The following is a 24,879-nucleotide window of genomic DNA, read 5'->3' as shown; positions in this document are numbered from 1 at the left end:
ATTGGTTAGAGGGCTGTAAAACGGCAGCCATCTTCTCTTAGTGTGTGTTTGAGTGTGTGTATTGTGGGTGTATGTTTGTGTGTGTGTGGAGAGAGAGCGAGTAAAAGAGAGAGAGAGACCCAGCAGGAAAGGAATGCAGTTATGGCTTTAAAGTGGCTGTGAAAACGACTGTGTTCTTTGACCTCTAGGCTCTCCTCCTCTCCTGGTAGCTGTCAGTGGCCTGAGTCCCAATATCTCTCTGTGTGCGGGCGTGTGTGTGTGTGTGTGTGTGTGTGTGTGTGTGTGTGTGTGTGTTCAGTATACACCAGCTACCAGGACGAGGTCAAGAGGACTATTTTAAAGTATGAGCTGTGACCCAACTAACCTCCTCCGCACCACCATCCCTCCTCTTTTCCTTCTCCCTAGCTCCCCTCCTCCCATTCTTCCCCTGGCCCCTCTATATATGACCTGCTGGTTGAATAAAATACTATGGCTCAACAGGCACCTGTTATTCAGTCACACAGTGGTTAAAACGTGGCTAACCCTTTATATCTGTGTAGTTTCAACTATAACTTTTGTGGTAACAATACTTTCTTATGCTTATAGAAATAATAACTGTTAAATATTTAAAGTGAAACAGAATTGTAGCTAATAATTATGTAGACGAATCACTATGCACATAGTTCACTCTTAAGAATCACTTGCTAACATTTAATATCATGTTTTATACATCTTAACGGAGCTATTGTGTTCTATACTCTCTGTAAAATACATATCTAGTATTTGCCATAACATGTTTTCATAACCTCTGGATCCAGTCCGGACTTTGTTGTGCCAGTTGTACTGTAGGAGTAGCCTTGGATGATTTTCCTCGTCTCCACTACGGGGCGTCTGGGCGCTGCATCGATACCACACTGCAACAAGTTGGATATCCATCCGCTGCCGAGGGTCATGTCATCATGAAAAAACGTTGTATGAAGAATGTATTCTTGCAGTGTCTTTAAAATCATAAGATGGCTATAGACGCAGGGCTACAAATGTGTGTAAAAAAAAAACAGAATGTGTGTTGAGTTCGATTCTATTCTGAGTTCATGAGAATGTGCGCGCGCGCGCTCACACACACACACACACACACACACACACACACACACACCACCATGTCGGTCCAGATCGTAACTCGAACCTTGGTCTCTGTCCGTTTGCTCCATAATGAAATAGCCTGCGCAGTGCGTTAATCAGTGTGATCTGACAGGCTATTTCTCGGTCCCTGTCCTGAGCTCCTTCTCCCAGTGCAAACGATACTTTCAGCTACCTCATAGTAATTGAATTAGTTCGGTTGGGAGGGGAGGGCTTTTGCTTTGTTAGTGTGACGCCCATTCAGAATTCAAACCAATGGGACTATCCTCCGTTCGGCTGTAACCGAACCCACTTTCTGGCTGCACCGGGATGCCTTTGCTCTCACCGTCCCTTTCGTCTCGTCCGGTTGAATCTAAACATCATTGGAAAGAAGCACATGAATAAACGCGTGTTTTATTTTTTCTCTCCAATGCTTATATATGAAGAGGATGCAGTGGAATGCTGCCATTTGGGTTCCGGGTAAACAAGCGTATCTACTGTCACCCAGCAGTAGCGCATGAGAGAGGCTCGAGGACGAGGACGGACTCCTCCCCACCCCCTTGACACTTCCAAGACAGCGCTGAGAAAGGATAGCAGCCTTTTTCGGCCAGTCTGCGAACGGAGCAGAGACAGCTTTACGAGTAAAGGACTTCACTACAACCGGGGGTTGCATATATGGCTTTCCAAAGTTCCATCTCTGAAAACATGGACATTGACAGACGCGAGCTATAGGGCGAGATTGGACACATATTGCTCTTTTTCTTTACTCAAACTTGACACGGATCCAGCTCAGCGCATGACCGTACAGAGACTGCTGTAGTCTATTAGAGGGGTTTTCTAACAACTGTTTTATAAATCTTTTATTGATATCCCTATATGTATATTTGTGTGAACATATTTTGTCTGGCCAAGTAGTAATTTTTACGCATACTGGAGCTGTCAAACTGACGATCCATGAACATATCATACAACTGAACCAGACACTGAACCTGAACGAGAAGCACTACCCACAGTGACACGCACATTTGATAACTTCACCTGCTACTGTCGTCAAATTAAGTTTGATTCCAGGGGACCAGAGAGGCGTCATCTCTGTTGCAGGTAGCGCTATCAAAGCCCCTCGCACCTTGGCGTAGGAGACAGCGATTTTCTGTTGTTGAATTGTCTTGCCTATTTCTGCCATTCATAAACTGCGACAGAGGACAGAAAAGGCACACAAATGTAAACAAGAGAGAGCATCTCTCCTGCTGAAGTGTACCCAAAACGGACTGATCCCGCAGTCACCCGCATCGAAGAGGAATACGTGCCGAACTTTGCTGTAGTGATGCTGCAAGTGGAGATGGTGCTATTCGTCTTTCTGGTGCTATGGATGTGTGTATTCAGCCAGGAGCCCAGCTCCAAGGTGGTGGCCGATCGCTATGCCGTCTTCTGGAACCGAACCAACCCCAGGTAGGTGCCACTCAGAGCGGCCAGTGTGGCCGAAGCGAGTCGGGGCGGCCCTTGTGGACCAATACGTTTCGGTGGATCAAATATATAGACAGATGGCATGGTGCCTTTTATTTAAGGTATAGATTACTGCCTATTGAACACTTCACTCGGATGGGTTATATTTCCCAGAAATGTGGGTAGGCTATTGGTGCAACAGAACACAACCTGTGCACACTTGGTTGGATTTAGGCTAGCCTATTTGGGATACAGGCTACACTGAATTGTATACAATCAACAGTAATCAAACTCGTGAAGTTATCAAATCTGTTGAATATAATAAGCCTACGATGTGTTACCCGAAAAGCGCACTGTTGGAGAGTAATTTCGCGCGTGTTCCTGTGCCCGCATTCCGTGTTACTGAATCTATCCCCCGCATGAGAGTGGGCGCTAGTGCGGGTTTTCTGGATAGGCCCCGGGTTAAATCATGGAACGTTATTTGATTAAAGTAAGCCTACTGTTGGAGCATGTAGGATAGCGCGTGGATCATTGCGTTGTTTGGACGGAGTACGCGCGTATTTGTATCTTATATCTCTCATCTTTGAAGGAGCGATATTCCACTCCAGTTAGCAAATGCTGGTCAAACATCGCACCATGATTAACCCATATTTCTTATTTCTAAGAACAACAAGCGGGGTGAAAAGGGAACCACTCAAGTCTGTAGGCCTACAATTTATGTTTTGGCGCTAGTTGCAGCCGATCCGCACATTTGCGGATCCCTCTTACAATTTATCAGAAAGATTATCAGAAATCAATAGGCTTTGCCTACTCAATCAGGAACAAACAGCTTCGCCAGTCTGATATAGGTTGCAATTAATTTAGTATTTTAATTCTTGTATTTTCTTTTGATTATGATATGAGCTGTTCACCAAGGATTTATCCAATCCACTTGTTGTTGTTATTCGGAAAACATGTTTTAATCCGATGAAAAAAGTAAAGCCCCTCTGGATTGTTTTCCAAAATCTTTTCACCTACTTTGAGTTATTATATAATTATGCGATTATTTGGGTTTATAGGTTTAAATGGTTAAGTCATACATATTTAATTAATAGCATATGTAAATACTGTAATTCAATTGGAGGTTGACTGAAAAGTCAAAAATAAGTTCTGAAAGCATTCACTTTTGCTGCACTAAAGTATTCTACCTCTTGCGAGTTTCAGGAGGCATTGTCATACAGACTAAAATCACAAACATTAAAATAAGTTGATAATCAAAATAGGAAATGTAGAATGTATCCACCAATGTATTAGCCCACGGCCAGCTAGTTCGTAATAAACAAACACATGTCCAAACCACATTTTGCCCAAAATAAACCCAGTTAATGGATTTCTTAGATATCAAATGATTTAACAAACTTTATTTTCTTGAATATTGAGTAAAGATGTTGGACATCCAAGTCTGCATGTAACCTTTAGGATACATTATAATCTGAAACTTTTCCACAAGTTATGGGTGATATCACCAAGAATTGGCCAAATAATTATTTTATTTTAGTGTAGAAAAAATATTTGTATTGAATAATTTAAAACAGCATTGAAATTGATCACGAGAGAAAAGAGACTGCATTTGTGTAAGTTTTACAAACATAGTTATCTATAGGATTAAGAAGATGTGTGTCCAAGATGTGTATTAATCATATTCATGAAAATATCTATTTGTATTGAGTGGTACAATAAAGCACCAATGTAGTAGTATTACAGTGAGAATAAGGTCAGCATAGGTTGACCTTTAGATTTCCTTGACCCATAGCATAGAAAGTCTAGCTATTGCCTTTTTCCACAGAGGGCCATACATTTCCTGGAAAACTTAACAGCAGCCAATCACACTTTACATAGTCAGAAATGTGTTTACTGATCATATTTCGCTTATTTTATGTGTTATTTTAACTGGAAATGTGTATTTATGTCTTTCCAAATGACTATTAACTCTAGTCTAAATATTTCCAATGCAGTTTTAGCTGTTCACTATTTGTTGTTTGAAGCCCCTAAGCTAATTCTCCAAATACATACAAAGTCATGAATTGTAGCTACACAGACGTTCTTGTATAACTACTTATGTTCAGTTCAAAGTAAAAAAAAAAAAAAAAAAAAGTTTAATCGCTGAGATCAATTAGTGGTGATGGGACAAGTGTAGAGTTGAACATTGGGGCCTAGTAGAGCTGGGGTTGGGGCTGTTCTATCTGTAGACTAGAGATCCCCAGTGCTGATACACTCCACCATGACTGTTGTGGTCTAGCTCTGCACTCCAGCTTAAGCCAGCTGTTTATTTGTGTGCCTCTTTGTTCAATACAAGTAACGCAAATTTGGGCTCAATCTGATGTCTTACGCTGATAGACACAGTTTCATTAGGGTGCACATTTTTCACAAAGACTTTGACTGGCGGCTCTGTGGACCACTTGATTTACTCCAGATGGGCTGACAGTTTACTTAGTTCCAGTGGACGAAAAAAGAAAGATACAGAAATGAAAACGTTTGACTAAACTTACTGTAAATATCTGGTTGAGAGTTGAAATTGACGAGAGAGAAAAAGAAACTGCCAGGAGAAGTAAACTAGGCTTCAATACACGCTGAACTTGTGTGTCCTTGTAAAATATGAGAAATAGATTGCTTCCCTAGCCCTTGTCTTGTTTTTGAAGTCCTGACTAGCCCGAGGACAGGAAACAGGTTTTGTGAAAGGGTTTAATAACGTTAGTCATTTTCTTCTACTTACACTAATCAAGTTTGTTTGACTCTCAACCCTGTAGGGCAGAGTCAGAAAACGGGAGAGAGGAGAGGAGAGCAGCAAAGACGCTCTTACAGATGACTTAGTAAATAAATATGTATTCTCTCTGTATGTGGTGTATGGAGTATATTCTCTGTCTGAAATATTACTCCCCAAAAGGGATTGTGGAGAAATCATACAGCCCTTAGTTATCTGCTAGCGTAGGTGTTTATTCTCATGACTGAGTGTACAGTTCAGTGGTGTATGGTAGCAGACTGTAGGCTTTTGTAGCTCTTTTGGCTCAAAGCGAAGTGAGCGTTTAGATGCTTCACACCTTCAGCAGGAGACCGGGAACCTGCTAACTGCTTAATTACTCTGGTGAATCTCTCTCTCTCTCTCTCTCTCTCTCTCTCTCTCTCTCTCTCTCTCTCTCTCTCTCTCTCTCTCTCTCTCTCTCTCTCTCTCTCTCTCAGTACCTTGAGTATTTGGTGTAATGAAGGGAAGTTTGTTCTCTCTCAGGAGGTCCCTGCTGTCCTGCTGGTGAGAGCTCTCCCCTCTTTCTCCCTCTTGCTTCTCCTCTTCCTCTTCCTCCTCCCCCTCTCCCCTGTAGCTGTGGACCTCTCTCTCTTTCTTTCTCTCTCGCTCTCTCTCTCTCTTTCTTGCTCTCTCTCGCTCCCACACTGGGCCCAGAAAATGAATGAATACAATTAGATATTTCACGAATCCCTCCATGGACCCAACTAGGAGTGCTAGTTGGAGAGATGCACACAGTCTCGCAGAGGTCACACACGAACACACACACACGAACACACACACTCAGAGACTCACAGGCACACAGAGGTCACACAGCAATACAGCACAAAGCTAGCTGGAGTCTGCTGGAGAACTTTGAGGTGTGTGTGTATGTGATATTTACCAAACAGTAAATCCCGAATGCACTGAACTGAAATTGTATTATTGACCCCAACCTCGATCGGCTGGTCTCCCTTACAGCTCTTAGGCCGCTCTGTGCATGTGTCATTGCTATGTGAATAATGGGTTGGGAGGTCACAGAGGGCTTGTTCCCTCTCCTTCAGACCCTCATAAACGTCTGATAATTATATCTCTCCCGGTTGGACTTCTCATTACCTGTCACTGAGCCACGGGACGTGACAAACTGTCTGTCACTCTGCATGTGTGTTTGTCTGTGTGTGTGCACGTGTGCTGACTGCACTAACACAGGCACGGTACATGTTCAGACTGTAGAGGGAAAGCCAGTCACCACACACCCTGGTCTCTACCGTAGCCATAACTATGGAGAGATAGGAGACTAATCCGTGCAAGGGGTTCAAAACTCAATAAGGCCTTATTTATTTACATTACAGAAATATTTTGATTAAAATTCCATGTCTTATTTAATAAGAGATATATATTTACATTAAATGTAATAGTGGATTTGAGTTTAAATGAATTTGACCCCAATGCTCTACACACATTCTCTCCTCTGCCCTGTCGCTTCTCTTTTTCTATACCCTCTGACTTATTTTCCGTCAGTTTAAAAATAAATCTCTCTCTCTCTGACTTAAGGCTGATTTAGTTCTTGTTAATGGCCTCTTGCTCTGTCATTCTTTTAAGAGAAAGAGAAAGAGAGATGGGAAAGAGGGCGTTAGAGGGAGACAGTGAGGAAGGGAGAGCGCGTTAGAGATACAACGTACAAGGTGTGATAAATTATGAAATCAAACCATTTTCTAAAAGATTACGAAAAAACATGAACTGAGAAGAGGATGCTTTGTGATATGAATGTGAATGACTTTTATGAGGGCTTAATAGCATTCACTGCTTTTTGATAATAATAATAATTTCCATTTCAAGAGAGCCTTTTGAGAAAACTGAATGCAGTGTTTGAACAAGTAACCTCTGTGTATTTTTGGCTTAACTTATTATGCCGTCATAACAACAGTTTAATTTCCTACCTCTGAAGTGTATCCATTGTGGGTTGTTATAATGAAAGAGAGGAGGGACCACAGTAGGGGTGGGGTTTTTGGTAGAGAACGCAACACAACACATCTCACTAAAATGTGTGTGGGATGTTCAGCTGTTCGTCAGGGAGCACTGGTCCTGCCTCTCGGCTCTGACCCCGTTAGAGATGCAGAGCGGCGGGCAGAACACTCAGCTTCACTGGGGTCTGTGGATGTCTGTCACTCCTTGGAGATTATATGAACTTGCATGTCATTGTAAGGGAAACATGCATTTTTGGCAACAAAAAAAATAAGCTTTTTGAGAATTAGTTTTGCTGATTGGATTTATTTTAATGAATTTCGAGTTGGTGTTTTGCGATTTTGGCATTCTTACATTAAGTTAATTCTGATCGATTTTTGTCCAAGTTAAACAGTGATGTTGATAAATAACATGAACATGAATTTCGTACATCTAAGAAAGAAGAAAATATTTCCCCAAACTATTATTTAAAAAAAATCCAACCTTGGAGGCTTGGGTTTTTTGCTCAGCACTGGTAGGCTCTACATGGCACATACTGTACTGTGGCCTTAACTCATTTCAATGACTCACTGTGGACCTGTTCCTCATTTCAATGCCCAGTTTTGTGCTTTGTTTTGAGCTTAATCACTCCAAGGTCAAGTGGAGTGCTGAAACTCCACTATCGGCCGGCCCACTAACCCTCAGCTTTCACAGGAACGCTTTACTTAGAAACAATAAAGTATTAACCAACTTACGCAACACACACGTGTCCGACCGTATACTGTACTTTTATAAAATTCTGTCACGACATTGATAAAAATAACTTATTCCCTGTCCGGTTTTCCTGTGCTTCTCCTCTATTTTGTTTGTTTTTATCAAGCTTGTTTTATCAAGCCCTAATGCTTTCTATATCCACCTGGTCTGAGTTTAGTTTCTGTGTGTCAGGGTTCTCCGAGGTATGGGAGACAGGGGAGAGTTTTATGGTCTGTTTATGGGTTTACTCTTTAAGAACTGATGTGGGACCAGTTCTCCCTTTCCCAGTTCAATAACCTTTACCTATAGACCTAAACCACAGAAATGACTCTGGATCAGTTCCTAGGGGTAGATAGTAGATGCAGTGTACCATAAACACGTTGTCTTTTGTTCTTGCTTCTCTAGAGCTCTGAATCAGAATTTTAGAATGATGTATATTCTATGCATTCTATTTCTATCGGCTTCATGCCTTTGTGTCTGAAACTATTGAGGCCCTCGCCCCCCCGTCCCCGTCCCCGTCCCTGCCCTACCCTTGGCCCGCCCTCAACCCTCCAACCCCCTTGCAGAATAAGGCCCCCACCCTCCTTTGCAGAGTAAGCCCCCCACCCTCCTTGCCGCTCCCTCTGCCCACCACCACCAACCCTCTGCCCTTTTATTAGGAGGTCTGGAAGCAGCTGGTAGTGGCATGGAGTGCTCTGCCTTCCCAGACCAGATGTGGGCGCTATTGTGCAGGTCTCTTACCTTCCAACCCCCACCTCCTACCCCTCCCCCACAACTCCAAACCCCAAACTGTCAATCATTTATCAGACACTCTTGTCCTCCACCCCTCCAATCCTTCCCATCCTTGTCCACACTGCTCATCTTCTTCTGTTTAGTGTAGGGTGACTGTATGGGTCTATGCAAAGGTTTAGATTTGGCTGTGGACGGGTTGAATGGAACTTGCAGTAACTCAACATTGCCACCCATGGCACCAATTCTTTATGCCCTGTGCCGATATAGAGAGAGGAGTCCAAAAACATAACTTGCATTTTATGTTCCGTGTCTGTTTTTGGACTTATTCAATTTATGGGGAAGTCAGGCATATAGCTACATGCACATATATATATATATATATGTAAAAAAAAATATTAATTGAAGCCGAGAAAAAAAAAATGTATTTTGTTTATTTTATTTTTGGAGCTTTTGATCAAGTGTAGTAAAATTATTTATTTATTTATTTATTTTATATCAACCAGCTCATTTAGTCTTGCTTGATTTGTTTTCTGTGTTCCACTGTTAAACTAATTTACGCTCCAAGTTCAATCGCATTTTGACACAATAACAAATTTGCATGAATAGACCAGAAGGGCTTGATTGAATGATTGATTTTCTTTTTGTCATCACCATTTACTGTGCAACTGGAAAATGTGATGCTACCGAGACCAACTGATTGAAAACCTTGATTTTACCAGACCCATTTTCCACAGATAATTCCTTTCATAGTACACTGACTCTGGACATTCACAGACGTTTTCCTTATTTAACTTGGGGGCTGGCTGGCTTGGCGGTGCGGGGGAGTGAGTGGATGTTGTTCTAGCTGGGGAGCAGTGTGGAGAATAGATCCCAGAGGACGACACATCTCCAGCTCTAGAATAAAGAACTAATTGACAGTTGTAGCCCGTCATAAATGACTCATGAGGTAATTTCTCAGAAGTGACAGAGAGAGGGAGAGAAATTGTCGAATGGTTGGGCTGTGTGGTCCGTTTTCCTAGAGAAAAGAATGTAGCTGACCGGTACACTCTTGCTCCGATGCAATAGATTAATGAAAAGTCACCAACGTTAGAACAGAAAGCTGCCTTGGTCATGATTTCACTTCTCCCCAGTCTGACACTGTCACAGTCTGCTGGGTTTATTCCCTAACGTCCCTTTCCATGAGTACAGCCCATGCATTACTGAGTGCTGCTTCTAGATGGGCAGAATATGAAATTCAGGAAGGAAATGTTAGCACACCTTATTGTACCATGACTCCAGGTGCTTGGATAAAAATGCTGGATACGTCGTTGCTCCATAACGTTAAATCAAATCAAATCAAATTGTATTTGTCACATGCGCCGAATACAACAGGTGTAGACTTTACAGTGAAATGCTTACTTAAAAGCCCTTAACCAACAATGCAGTTTTAAGAAAAATAAGTGTTACAATTTTTTTTAAAGAGCAGCAGTAAAATAACAGTAGCGAGTCTATGACTAGGGTGGCTGGAGTCTTTTACAATTTTTAGGGCCTTCCTCTGACACCGCCTGGTATAGAGGTCCTGGATGGCAGGAAGCTTGGCCCAAGTGATGTACTGGGCCGTACGCACCACCCTCTGTAGTGCCTTGTGGTCGGAGGCCGAGCAGTTGCCATACCAGGCAGTGATGCAACCAGTCAGGATGCTCTCGATGGTGCAGCTGTAGAAATGTTTGAGGATCTGAGGACCCATTCCAAATCTTTTCAGTCTCCTGAGGGGGAATAGGCTTTGTTGTGCCCTCTTCACGACTGTCTTGGTGTGTTTGGACCATGATAGTTTGCTGGTGATGTGGACACCAAGGAACTTGAAGCTCTCAACCTGCGCCACTACAGCCCCGTCGATGAGAATGGGAGTGTGCTCGGTCCTCTTCTTTTTCCTGTAGTCCACAATCATCTCCTTTGTCTTGATTACGTTGAGGGAGAGGTTGTTATCCTGGCACCACACGGCCAGGTCTCTGACCTCCTCCCTATAGGCTGTCTCATCGTTGTCAGTGATCAGGCCTACCACTGTTGTGTCATTGGCAAACTTAATGATGGTGTTGGAGTCGTGCCTGGCCATGCAGTCATGGGTGAACAGGGAGTACAGGAGGGGACTGAGCACGCACCCCTGAGGGGCCCCCGTGTTGATGATCAGCGTGGCAGATATGTTGTTACCTACCCTTACCACCTGGGGGCGGCCCGTCAGGATGTCCAGGATCCAGTTGCAGAGGGAGGTGTTTAGTCCCAGGGTCCTTAGCTTAGTGATGAGCTTTGAGGGCACTATGGTGTTGAATGCTGAGCTGTAGTCAATGAATAGCATTCTCATGTAGGTGTTCCTTTTGTCCAGGTGGGAAAGGGCAGTGTGGAGTGCAATAGAGATTGCATCATCTGTGGCTCTGTTGGGACGGTATGCAAATTGGAGTGGGTCTAGGGTTTCTGGGATAACGGTGTTGATGTGAGCCATGACCAGCCTTTAAGGTAACATATTGTGTTGATCATACTGTACCTTCATCAGAGGGACATAGTATATCCACCTCCTCATCTGTGTACAGCCAGTCAGAGCCACTGAAAGCCCAGCATGTCTCAGCATGTGGGTTTTGGAAGCACAGCAGTTGGTCTGTTTGTCTGCATCAGTCTAGCGTAGATAATGCTAGTGTTAGCATATCGTCATTCAACACCTTTATAGTATTTCCCCTAGTGTTGTCACAATACCAACATTTTACAAACGATACGATACCAGGCCAAGTACCACGATACCGAGTAGTATCGCAATACCATGGTGGAAAAAAATCAGTGGCCTAGCATCCTGTGCGCTCTGTCCCCTGGAAGCTTGTTCACACTTCTACTCAATACAACACATTGAATTTAACTTCCCACTGTTCAGTGTATAATAGAATACTACGTAGAATGGCTGATTTGCTCAAATTTGCAAAAACCTACCTGTGATTTGGCTAGAGGAATGGAAGGTAGGAATATACATGCATAATTATCTGCATGTCATTGTGTCAGTAAGGGGAAAACACTGCATGAAACCTTCTTTACTCTTCAGTTAACACAGACACACACTCTCCCTCCTTTCCTCACACACTCTCTGTCTCCCTCACTTTCATAAACACACACACACCACTCCCTCTCTCCCCCAAACACACATACACACACTGCTCCCAACTTTTACAACGTTAGGCACCAAACAGAATTTATGGAGCACCAGAAAGAAATAGATTTTTGATTTAGGCTGACATTAGGCCTATATGAATCCTACCTCATGAGTAGCAGAACCCTTTCCTTTCTTCCTGGGCCAATCAAATGTACCTAAACCTACTGTGAAGTTACCAGGTTGTTAGCTAGCTAGGTCACATGACTGAACAACGTTGTTTGTTATCAAACCAATAATTAGCGACCCAGCATTAGTTTAAAATGGCCCACGACATGTCTTGTGAAATTATTTAAAATGTCTGTGAATCCCAATAGAAAGAAAAAAATGTATCTCCGGTAATATGGGTCATATTCTTTGAACTGTTTAGGCTAGAGACAAGCTGTTGTCTTTGCTGTAAAGCTGCAAGCATGCCTGTCACGAAGCGGTGCTCCATTTTCTCTCTGGCACTCAGTCTGCATGACAGTGAACTTGCAAAGTCTACTCAGACTGTTCTGTGCTCTTGGTTAGAACAGGCGATTAAATGATACAATGTATCAACATTGCTGGCTTTGCGCGCTGCTCCAATGTAATACATTTACAAATCTAACAACCGAAGATTCATCATGGTCTGCATCCCCTCTAAATTATATTTATAAAAACTGATGCAGGAATAGATGCGCATGAAGAGCGGACGGAGAGATGCAGATGAGTAGGGTATGCTGCTGGCTGATTACAGCTGCCACGTGATATGTGAATGAAAGTGAAGTGGATAGGATTGAACCTGCGCATACAAGAGACTAGTGGCTTTTGCTTAAATTCAACTTAATTTATAAACAAAACTGACTTTATGAACATATTATACCAGGCGCCAGCAGGTTCTTTAGATTGGTAGGGCTAAAAAGGTTGGTAGTATCATATGAAAAGCTACTAAGATATTCTAAAATGTTGGTATCATAAGTATCATGATGTTTTGGTACCGTCATATTACCGTGGTACCGGTATACCGTGCAACACTAATTTCCCCACTCACTTCCATTTCCCTAAACACAAATACAAAGAAACAAGGCCTTTACCTCGCTCAGCCCCGCTGCTTGAAAGGGAGAGAGGAGCCACAAAACAGTTAGGCCGCTTCCAAACTAGCTTCAAATACAACCAGCACAGCCCTCTCTCACTCCAAACACACACACACACACACACACACGCCGGGTTCTGACAGGCTGAAAGGCGGTCATTGTTTCTACTCTCGCTGTCCGCTCTCTCTCCACGGCCAGGGCTGGAAGTATGCATGCACTTAAAACGGAGGGAGAAAAGGAGGGAGGGATAGATGGAGCAGTTGGAGGAGTTGATGAGGGAGGGGCGGGGGCACAGCTGAAGTTGTAGCATGTTCACGGAGGAGAGAAATAAAGGGGAAGACAGAGTCTTAGAACCAAGGGCTACAGTGAGGCTGAGGAGAGTGGTGAGGAGGTGGCACCCTGTATACCCCTCACACCCTTCTGTCTGTACCCCTCTCGTCACTCCTTTCACACCTCCCTTTCCCTCCTTCCCTGCCTTTCTACTCTAACCGCCTTCTTCTACCCTCCCTCCCTCCCTCCCTCCCTCCCTCCCTCCCTCCATAGAGCTAACTAGCTTCCCTCTCTACTTTCTCTCACATTGCTACCTTATTTCCCCTACAGAACTAGCTGGTTAACTCACTTCTTCACAGGGCTGGCTAGTAGCTAGCTCCCCCCTCCCTCCCTCCCAGTGATGGTGGGGTAGGATGGGTCTATGCAGAAAGGATTAACCCTTCTCCGGTTCAGGCCACATGCTTTAACTCCTTTTGTGTGTGTGTATGTGTGTGTATTCATGAGAGAGAGACTGTGGAGTGATTTCCACTTACAATACTGTTATCACTGGGATATATTATTAAAAGTAGTTATTTTAGACCCATCATTATTTTCTTCAACCATTGTTTGATCAGGTAGAGTAGACTCCTTTACTCCTCTGTATAGAGAGGACATCAAATCCTGTTCAAAAATGGATACTACCGGAGGGAATCTGATTGGCTTAGCTGTATCTCCCTCACCCTTCGGTTTGATATGGGTTTGATGTTCGAGTGTGTGAGTGTGTGTACTGTTAACCTTACCCAGCAGAAACCCCCTGTATACAGTACTGTTACAACAGACCACAGCACTATTTAATGACCTCATTTTCTACCATACAAGGGAAGCAATTGATCCACGGAATGTGTGTTAAATCCTATCCTCACCCTCTCCTCTCCTCAAGGCCCAGTTTTGGTTCCCTGGATAATCCAAAACATTATCCCAGATAACCAAATATGACACCCCAACGAACATACATGCACGCACACACGCATACACACAGAGAACCCCCCACACACACACACACACACACACACTCAAAAACGGCTTTGCTCTCTTTAAGAAGTAGAGTTCATCTATTTGGTGTAGCTCAAGTTGCAGTATTTATTCTCTATGTTTATTTTTTACTCCCCAAATCTCTTCAGAGTGAGTGTGGAGCGAAGCCCCTATCCCCAGGACTTTGAATCGAACGTTACTACCCAGGGTATTAACCATGGAGTCACTGAGAGGCTTAAAAAGCCATCAGCTCATTGTCCTGTGACACAAAACCCCTTCCTCTCAAATCCCCCCATCCCTCCCTTCTTCCTCTCAAATCCCCCCATCCCTCCCTTCTTCCTCTCAAATCCCCCCATCCCTCCCTTCTTTCTCTCTTCGCTCCCTCCCTCCATCCTTCCCTCCTTTCTTAGAAAGCCCGGGCATTCATATTAATCAGTTTAAAAGGCTAATGAGATAAGAGAGACTTAAGGGGAGCCCCCAAAGTGCCCTAAGCCTCCAGGATAAACAGAGGTGATGAACGGAGCCTGGGTCTACAGCCTCCTGTGTGTGTTTTTCTAAGGATCACTACACTTCAGTTTTTAATACCCTTTGTTTGGTACAGTCCAGTCAGAATTGAGAAATGCAGTACTTTTTAAATAATTTTTTATAAATACGTTTTGGGGGAAAGTGTGGTGTGATGGAATGATGTTTTGGGGTAAAGATATGTGGAATCGTAGTTGAGACTTAGCTGGTTGTTTGTAAGCTGTGTGGGTGTTGTTTGAGAAACATGCCTTTTTCATTCCCCCTCTCTTGATCTCCATCTTGCCCCTCTCTTCCTACCGCCCTTACAACCCTGGCAGCTGGTTCTCTCTCTCTCTCTCTCTCTCTCTCTCTCTCTCTCTCTCTCTCTCTCTCTCTTGCGTGCATGCTCTCTCGCTCTCTCCGCTGTCTGTCTCTCCCAAAGATTATTAGTAGATGTGTCAGTAATAATTCCTAGGTTTTGGAGGATCCTGCTGGGGTGACCCAGCATGCACTGTGTTAGATTTAGGCCCAGTGTTGTGGCTGGCCTGGCTGACTGATGGCTGGCTAATACGTCACTGTATCATTTGTGTGGGTCTTTGTGGCTAGCCAACCCTCTCTGTTCATTCCAGATGGCTAAGGTGAATTCAGTGATGGGATAGGAATATTACACAGCCTCTCTCTCTCTCTCGCTCGCTCTCTCTCTCTCTCTCTCTCTCTCTCTCTCTCTCTCTCTCTCTCTCTCTCTCTCTCTCTCTCGCTCTCTCTCTCTCTCTCTCTCTCTCTCTCTCTCTCTCTCTCTCTCTCTCTCTCTCTCTCTCTCTCTCTCTCTCTCTCTCTCTCTCTCTCTCTCTCTCTCTCTCTCTCTCTCTCTCTCTCTCTCTCTCTCTCTCTCTCTCTCTCTCTCAGACTGAGACAGGGCCATGTGAGTGAAAAAACATGGCGGCTCAGCGAGGAGAAATAAAAAAACGTGGCACCAGTCTTTCGAGCAGACACAAAGAAAGGGGTAATGCTGGCAGCCATTCTTTAGTCAAATTATTCTGCCTTACATGACAAGAGGTTTTGGAATTTTAAACTATATAAAATGGCCCGAAATAAGAGACGTGTGATTAAAGGAACTGTGCGGAGTGTAGTCTTCCTAAGCAAATAAAATAATCTCTAATTAATCTGTGATTTTCTGCCAATATTTCACCAGATGGAGGTGGGTCAGTCACAGAGCAGAAATAGACATGAGAGACATGAAAGAATGCAATTTGATAACAAAACAAAGGACATACTGACTTTCTTTGATTTAAATGTCTGCAGCTGTACTGTTCTAAACATTTTCTTGTGGCAATTAATAGGCACACATTCTTGTTTCAGATATAACATTAGGAGTAACGTTTTTCTCTCTGTGGGGTTGGTTTTTGGTTTTGAAAAGGTCTCGTTGGAATATACAGTGGGCCGACTCGAGTTCCTTAGAACACGGAACACACAGAACACCAGTGTTCAAGTGTTTCAGAGTTCCATAGTTCCGTCTCACCTGCTGTGCTCTGTACTCCTCACCGACAGAACTCCATGTCAGTCCTAAACACGACCGGAGACATTCCAGTCAGGATTAGATGGGTGGTACGGCAAACGGAAGCCCAAATAGTCAAGATTGCAGGAGGTTTTTTATTTTCCCAAGAATGAACAATGTTGGAATGGCATTATTTGCCTCATTAGTGCTAAGGGCTGAATTATGCTGCTGTGTTCCTCTTAAAATGAATATAATTTAAGGACAAATGTATTGAAACAATTAGACGTTTAAAGAATTGGAACGTATTTTATAAATCATGCATTTGCAATGAGTATGATATTTTTCCTGTAATAGTATTTTAAATGTATTTTTTAGTTATTTACCTAAATTAAATGAAAATATTTTCTTGGGAGGTTTATTCATATTTATTGTTATTCACACTTTGTTTTATTACCCTTCCTTCCTCTAAAATGTCAATTTCATTTTATTTTCATTGTCAATTATAATATGAAATATATTTAATTAGTTGTAGTATTTTTTAAACACAACTATATAGTCATATTACTGGTATACAACTATATAGTTTTATTTTCTTCTTAAAAGTATGAATTTATATAATGTTTATAAAAGCAGGACGATTTCCACTTGCCCCTGTCTTGCTTATTTTAACAATGAAAGAAACGTCATATTTATGCCTAGCTTAATTTAGTAAATGATCACACATGAAGCTTCTATTCTTTTTTTGTTTAATTAATACACATAAACCTTCACAAAATATGTCCGGACTGGAGCTTTCATTAGTATTCTCGCATTAGTACCAACACATTTTTTAAAGGGCGCATTCCAAAAACTCAATAAAATAACATTTAGATTTGTTTTCGATGATACAGCTTGCCGCTTGCAGCTGTATAAAGTGAATTATTTTCACATGATGAGACTTGATGGGGAAATGTGCTAAAGTAGATTATTAGCCGGTGAGGTATAAGAGATAGAACTGTTCCTTGTATTGGATTGGAACGCAACTCTGTGCTTGGGGGAGGACGATTAAATATTCAGAGCTTTTTGCGATCTCCAGGTTGAGCTGTACTTGCAAACCTTCGCACGCAATTCTGGGGAATCGAGGTCAATTCGGACATGTTTGAAACCTTGAAGGTGACAGACTGTTGTCAGTCTCAGGACTCTGTTTGTCATGTGGTTTTACCCTGACTACCTTTATGATACATAGTATCGATAATTCACTTTTAATCCGTTTTCTGAGATGTCAAATTGGCGTATTGATTGTTCCTGTTGAAAATGTTTTTCAGATCACCTTTACTTTGATGATGTCTTTGAGTGGTACTTTTAGTTTACTACTAAGTGCCTAGTGAGATCCGCCATTTTCAAATCGGACACCATTTTAAGTGAATGTTTCAGAGAAGATTTTACATGAATTTATTCCATTGACATTTTTTTTTCAAAGTCCCAACTTTCCCAGATATACAATAACATGACAACCAAGTAATTACCAGAGAAGAGGCAACTCACATTCTGTTTTACAGCATCATATTCCGTAGCCAGAAGTGTCTGTCTGTGATTTCACCTCTCATTGACAGGTGTCAATCGCTCAGTCCCTCGACATATCCTCCTCCCCAATCTGTCAATGAGCAGAGGAACAGGGGAGTGATCTGATCTTTAATAATGCAGTATCCCCCTCTCCCCTCAACACTCTCTCTTTCTGTGATGGGGAGAGGCATTCTTACATTAGGGCATGTACAGCTTCCCTCCGTCCGTGGTACATTAACGGCAAAGAGGAGCGGAACTCCCCTTCCCGTATCAGTGGTAAGAGGGACATGGCACGGAATCAGGCTGAATTATTCACACTCATAATCGGCCTTTATGTCCCGCCGCCCGGCCCGGCCCGGGCACCACTGTTATTCTAGTGCATAATTGATAGTGCTCAGAAGTGGAAAAGTTAGAATAGCAGAAGTAATGCGAAGCGAAAGTGTAGTCAGGCGGCAGTGGGAGTGGAGAGGGAGATTGGAGGAGAAGTGGGGAGGGATGGAGACAGGGAAGTGGGTTAGGGCGCTGTTGCACAGAGCTTGTGTTAGCCTTTATCAGGCTTAGCTGGGGCTAGCGCGAGGATCGCGTGTGTAGGTCAGCCTGAGATGGCGGGGAGGAGGGGGAGGAAAGGGGGCTGAGAGGAAGAAGAGAAGGAGGAGAGGGGGATCCTGTGTAATGAGTGTTGACGCTGAGCTGGGCTAGAATGTCGTCTCTCCCCGGAGTCAGATTGGAGTTTCACGACTGGACTGGGAATTTACTTCCTTTTTCTTCATCCCTTCACACATAAACCAGTCTGGAACGGTTTGGGATTAGATGTTACTGGAGCATTTGAATGCTAAAGTGTTACAAACTTTAACTAAGAAAGGCTGATGAGGTAAACATTTAGAAAATTATTCTCTCGTCTTTGGGATTTTCAAATATTTTGTTTCCTCAATTGCAAACAAACCAATCATCTATAAATGATTAACTTTATCCGATTGTCCTTCAGTTATATTTGAGTGTGTTGGTGTTTATTTTGGAACCTCTCCAACACACTTTCCTCAGACTCCTACTGTACTGGACCACAGGCAGGTAGATGAGAGAGGCATTGACATCACATTACAACCATACGATACAGTGATCGATAAACTGAAACCTCCGGAGAAGAGTAGTTACTGGCTGAGCTCCAACACCAAACAGATGCTGTCCATTGAGAAATTGACTGAGATAACCTCCTGAAAATGTTTTAAGAGAACAATTCCCATCTAGGAAAAATCACTGGCAGTTAAATTCTTCCTTTTAATTGACTGTACCGGACTCACCCCTATCTTCCTCTCTTTAGATCATTGATCTATTTCACCAGCGTCAATTGTAAGACTACTGGGTTTAAGATTTTTTTTGTAAGACACCCTCAAGAATACTCCTCTATATTTCCCTCTGTATTCTCTCCCAGTCAGTGTGAATGGGTATCCTGGCCATGGACGCCCACACTTCTCAGGTGGAAGCTGTAAACATGGCCCCAGGTGAAACCTATTTTACACCTTGCTGACCCTTAACAAAGATGGCACTAACTGCTGCCTAGCACGCCCTTTGTGCTTCGATAACAAAGAGCTTGAGCTGTTAATAACCCACAGCCTGTGAGCTGCAGCGGTAACCTGAGATAGCTTTCACATCAGAGGTTGGTGGGAAATGTTTAATCCTCTGCTCAAAACCCACCAACACACAACACTTAGGGATCATGCTTGGTAAAGTGGCCTGCTTTGATAGGGAGATCAGTTGGTAGTGACTGGAAAGACTGGGGATTGTGGAAACAGACACTGAAGAGATCTGTAAAGGAGAACATCTGGAAAACAGTACAGATCACATACACAAAACCGGGCCAAAAGTATGTGGACACCTGCTCGTCGAACATCTCATTCCAAAATCATGGGCATTAATATGGAGTTGGTCCCCCATTTGCTGCTATAACAGCCTCCACTCTTCTGGGAAGGCTTTCCACTAGATGTTGGAACATTGCTGCAGGGACTTGCTTCCATTCAGCCACAAGAGCATTTGTGAGGTCGGGCACTGGTGTTGGGCGATTAGGCCTGGCTCGCAGTCGGCGTTCCAATTCATCCCAAAGGTGTTCGATGGGGTTGAGGTCAGGGCTCTGTGCAGGCCAGTCAAGTTCTTCCACACCGATCTCAACAAATCATTTCTGTATGGACCTTGCTTTGTGCACGGGGGCATTGTCATGCTGAAACAGGAAAGGGCCTTCCCCAAACGAATGCCGCAATGTTGGAAGCAAAGAATCGTCTAGAATGTCATTGTATGCTATAGCGTTAAGATTCCACTTCACTGGAACTAAGGGGCCTAGCCTGAACCATGAAAAACAGCCCCAGACCATTATTCCTCCTCCACCAAACTTTACAGTGGGCACTATGCATTGATCAGGTAGCATTCTCCTGGCATCCGCCAAACCCAGATTCGTCCGTTGGACTGCCAGATGGTGAAGCGTGATTCATCACTCCAGAGAACGTGTTTCCACTGCTCCAGAGTCCAATGGCGGCATTGCGCATGGTGAACTTAGGCTTGTGTGCAGCTGCTCGCCCATGGAAACCCATTTCATGAAGCTCCCGATTAACATTTATTGTGCTGATGTTGCTTCCAGAGGCAGTTTGGAACTCCTCGGTAGTGAGTGTTGCAACCGGGGACAGACAATTTTTACGAGCTACGTGCTTCAGCACTCGGCAGTCCCGTTATGTGTGGCCTACCACTTTGCAGCTGAGCAGTTGTTGCTCCTAGACGTTTCCACTTCACAATAACAGCACATACAGTTGACCGGGGCAGCTCTAGCAGGGTAGAAATTTGACGATTGTTGGAAAGGTGGCATTCTATGACGGTGCCACACTGAAAGTCACTGAGCTCTTCAGTATGGGCCATTCTACTGACAATGTTTGTCTATGGAGATTGCATAGCTGTGTGCTCAATTTTATACACCTGTCAGCTATGGGTGAGGCTGAAACAGCTGAATCCACTAATTTGAAGGGGTTTCCACATACATTTGGCTATGTAGTGTACATAAACACACATATGATGTGTGCATACATCTAGACATTCTTGAACAGACGAACAAGCCTTTACATATACTGTACAGTACATCACTGAGACAATCTCCCTTGTAGACAAATTGTAGACACATGAAACCCCTGTAAACTGATGCAGGCTAGACAAAATGATCGATACATTCAATTTTAACATTGCATTTTCAACTCATTTACTATTTTAGATATTTTGAGTGCCAAAATGAAATCACAAGTTTTATAAATGTGATTGCGTCAAAGTGATGTTGTCCCGATCATAAAGGATTTCAGTTTAAACTTTTTATATTTACTGCACAGTATGAGTACCCATATACCTCCAGTGGAGTCCAACTATAAATTCCCTTTGATAGCTGTACCGTACACGCCATTATAGTTTAAAAGGAAGCACTCTGTCTAAGCTATATATTTTTTTCAACAACACTTTTATAATATATTAGAATTAGTATCTTTCGCTGGAGTCACTACAATGTGCCCATAAAGATGTCCGATGGAAACATTAGCAGTAATACGTCTGGGAAACTCATAAAGCCGATTTACGACTGCACTTAAGGGCCCATGCACCTACCGGAGCCATTCTGGAAAGATGCAGACTGAGATTGCACCAAACTCTCCCAAATTACCCTCATTTAAAACTAATGTAGACGAAGATCGATAAATGCTCAAATTAGCATTAATCTAGATTTTTGGGTGGAAGATTATATGATCACATTTTATTTATTTATTATGATATATTTTGTAGGCTTAATTCAACTAATGGAAAATTAAACAGAAGACTTCATGCACAACTATGGTAATTAAAATCGCCATTGAATAATGTACTGGAAGGCATATCTAAAACTATACCAAATGAAATACGTATGCAAATCATACTATAATAGAAATGATATCTCTTAGATTATATACATACATCTATTTTATTCCATATTTTAATCTATTTTATTAAATTATTTTATTTGATGCCAAGGATAACACACAGCCACATTTACAGTATGTAAAAATGTAATATTCATAGATTTATTCATCGATGTCTTTTGACCTCACAGTATGCCACATATGGAGAGATCAAAAAACATTTATGAATATTGCATTTCTACATAACTGTGGCTAAGAGTGTTAATTTCAAGACAAGACTAGAATATTGCAGATGCCTGGTTGTCTCAAATAGAAATAGAAAATGTTTTATTAACAGAAAAATCTAGATCAACCATCGTTATTACATTTACATTTACATTTTAGTCATTTAGCAGACGCTCTTATCCAGAGCGACTTACAGTTAGTGAGTGCATACATTTTCATACTGGCCCCCCGTGGGAATCGAACCCACAACCCTGGCATTGCAAGCGCCATGCACCAACTGAGCTACACAGGACTATTACATGGGACGGTTATCATTAACTTCACTGACCTGTAGCAAGCACACAACATTTCTCTGGTTGTCACCCTGTATAATCTAGTCCTCTGCAAACAGAAATTAGGAAGTGTGAAAAGGGCCAGCACGCTTGGTTGCGCTCATATACTTGTTTATTTACAGCTTGGCTCAGTATGCTGGGGCTGAAATGCTATCGCCATTAGCAGGTATGGATTAGTTCCCCTCTCCCTTGCTGTGAAGTTAATTGAGGGAATCTTCCACCCACAGCGGTCTGGGTTCACCCTCAATCTGCATGCAGTGGAGGCGTCCATTTAAAAAGCGATACACAGTTTCACTTTTAATTTGACTCCAGTATTCCCCTCTACACCAGATGAGAGTGTCAGATAATAATATAATATGTACTCCCTTCTTTTTTCCCCTGAGATGTTAATGTAAAGTCATTAAGAAGATATAATGGTTAATTATGCTATCACTAATTAGATTGTATAGTAGTTAGTTAGATATGTTACAGTCTTATTTTACGTTAATTACTCCACTAATGGTTTGCTTTGCATATTTACATTGAATTAGTAATTAAGCAATGGAATTTACAATGACATTTTGTAATTGATTATTTTCCATATGTCACTCTATATGCCCTATCAAGCAACACCTTCAAATTTAGCTGAGCTAGCTAGTATGGTTATTATCAAACAATACTGTAAATGTCAACTCACACGTCTATGTCTGACATTTGGTGAAATTCCTTACATGGCTGTTATTGGAAGTCTAATGTCTTTTTAAAATGCAAGTGTGTATACACTGATGCCATGTATTACTGTTTATCAAACAGTCAATTAATGATGTCACCCCCTGAGAAGAGCTGCTGGGGATCACAGTGATACAGTTATGAATAAAACGGTTAATTTATGTACACTGTTAATGCCTCCTCATATAAAACCTATTTATACAGTACTGACAGCACATACATGCACTGATTATGCATTTCATTTGATAGTGTATTTTTTTCTTGGTGGTTATATTTTACAATTCCAGTTATACGACACAGATATAAACTCATGAAAATGTCGCTGTAAGACAATGATTTTGGGAGTTATTGCGTGTGTTTTTGTGTAAATATTTTATTTTCCAATATCTGAGCCCAGGATAATTCTTACCCTCCCGGCTTTGTTTTTCTATCTCTCGACAAGTCTCTTAATTGTGTATTTTTCCTGTGTTTTACTACCCAGTAATGATTTTATAGCCGGCTGTTTTATACGAGTGTCCAAACGTGCAGCCAGGGGAAGATTTAGTGTGTTGCCTCCATTCGGCAATGAGCTCTAATTGGAAGGTCAGGGGGACATGTTTCACCGTAACACAGGGTCCAGCAGATCCCCCACTTACTAGAGATTTAAAGGTTATCTAAACACAACCCATGACCTAAAGAAGGAGAAAAAAAACATTCCATCGTCAGATATCGTAAAAATAAAAAAAAAAGTGCCTTCCTCTTATTAGTGCTTGGGATCTAACGTAGTTTAGTCAAACACAGTTAGTTTTACAGGGTAAAGGCTATGTATACATGGTAACACATATTAATACAAAATATTAACTCCAACATATATCACAGTTTATTTTTGATTTTTTAAATTACTTAAAACAATTATTTTATTTCATAAAAACCAACATGTGGAATTTCTTGAAATTATTAGACATACAACATGATGTGAATTTGCCTCTAGACATTGTGGGAAAAAAGTTAGAGGTTAGTTGTTTCTTTGTCAAGGTCACTCTGTCTTGAGTTAACTTCCCTGTAAGAATGCCCTTTTCAGTCATCTGATCTTTCTCCACCATTTTCTTTACTAGAGCAGCTGTACTTTGTACAGTACGGCGGTGTGTGTCTGTGTGTGTGTGTGTCTGTATTCAGGGCTGTACAGCATGCCAGGAGTTAACCGTAGCCAGGATTGGGGGGCTGTGGGTGTGTGTCGGGGTGTGTGTAATGTGTATGTCTGACGGGCTCTCCTCCAGCATTTCGTGCCACATTTCGTGTCTGTCACCGGGCCCTCACTCACGCTTCCCTGGGCCTGTGGCGTAAAGCTGGCGTTGATGGGGTTTGGGTGGAGGAGGGCGGAGGGTGGCGGGTGGCGGGTGGCGGCGAGAAGGTAAGTGCCTGATGTCTTGAGAGTATGGTTGGGTCTGGCTTGGTCACGTGGGCCCCGGAGAGATTTCCCTGGATGGTTCTTGGCACGCGATGCTTGGAGCATGCGCACACACACTCCCTCATATCATACACGATTACAGACACACACACACACACACACACACAGCCCGCCTCTGTACTGGAGTTGGGAGCCAATAAAAACGTTGCGTTGCTCTCTCTGTGCCGCCTGTCACCATGTAGAACCTCTAGGATCTGATCTGGGAAGACTTCAGGCTCTGGCTCTGTCCCTTTCACATCATGTCTGTCTTAGGGCTCTGATGATAAATCTACATAGCTAAATAAGTCCTATACTCATCTAGCGAGCTCAGCCGTTTGTTCGTAGAGTCTTTCTCTTTAATCAGTTGGTTTGTTTTGGTTTTTAATTCCCAAATACCAGTTCCTTCTAAGGCGGTGTGTATGTATGTGTGATAAAGATATGTTTGCCCTCTCTGCTGTTCCAATGGCTGTGTGTCTCTGTGTGTGTGTTTGTCTCTCTGTGTGTGTGTGTTCAGT

The 24,879-nt window shown here is 42.5% G+C and overlaps 1 protein-coding gene across 2 annotated transcripts in view; it reads left to right on the top strand.

The window, feature by feature from the left end:
• Positions 1–1,396: 1,396 nt before the first annotated feature.
• LOC121585125 (ephrin-A5) overlaps positions 1,397–24,879 on the top strand; it is a 114,159-nt gene continuing 90,676 nt past the window's right edge. Inside the window, exon 1 of one of the 2 annotated variants that reach the window (XM_041901491.2) lies at positions 1,397–2,544. In XM_041901491.2, coding sequence (XP_041757425.1) covers positions 2,420–2,544 — 125 coding nt within the window. In that variant the 5' untranslated portion in view covers positions 1,397–2,419. The remainder of the gene's footprint in view (positions 2,545–24,879) is intronic. The other variant, XM_041901490.2, reaches the window with a different exon arrangement.

Source organism: Coregonus clupeaformis, unplaced genomic scaffold, assembly GCF_020615455.1.
Source record: "Coregonus clupeaformis isolate EN_2021a unplaced genomic scaffold, ASM2061545v1 scaf0011, whole genome shotgun sequence".
Lineage (NCBI taxonomy): Eukaryota > Metazoa > Chordata > Actinopteri > Salmoniformes > Salmonidae > Coregonus > Coregonus clupeaformis.
This window is presented reverse-complemented; position numbering and strand designations above follow the sequence as displayed.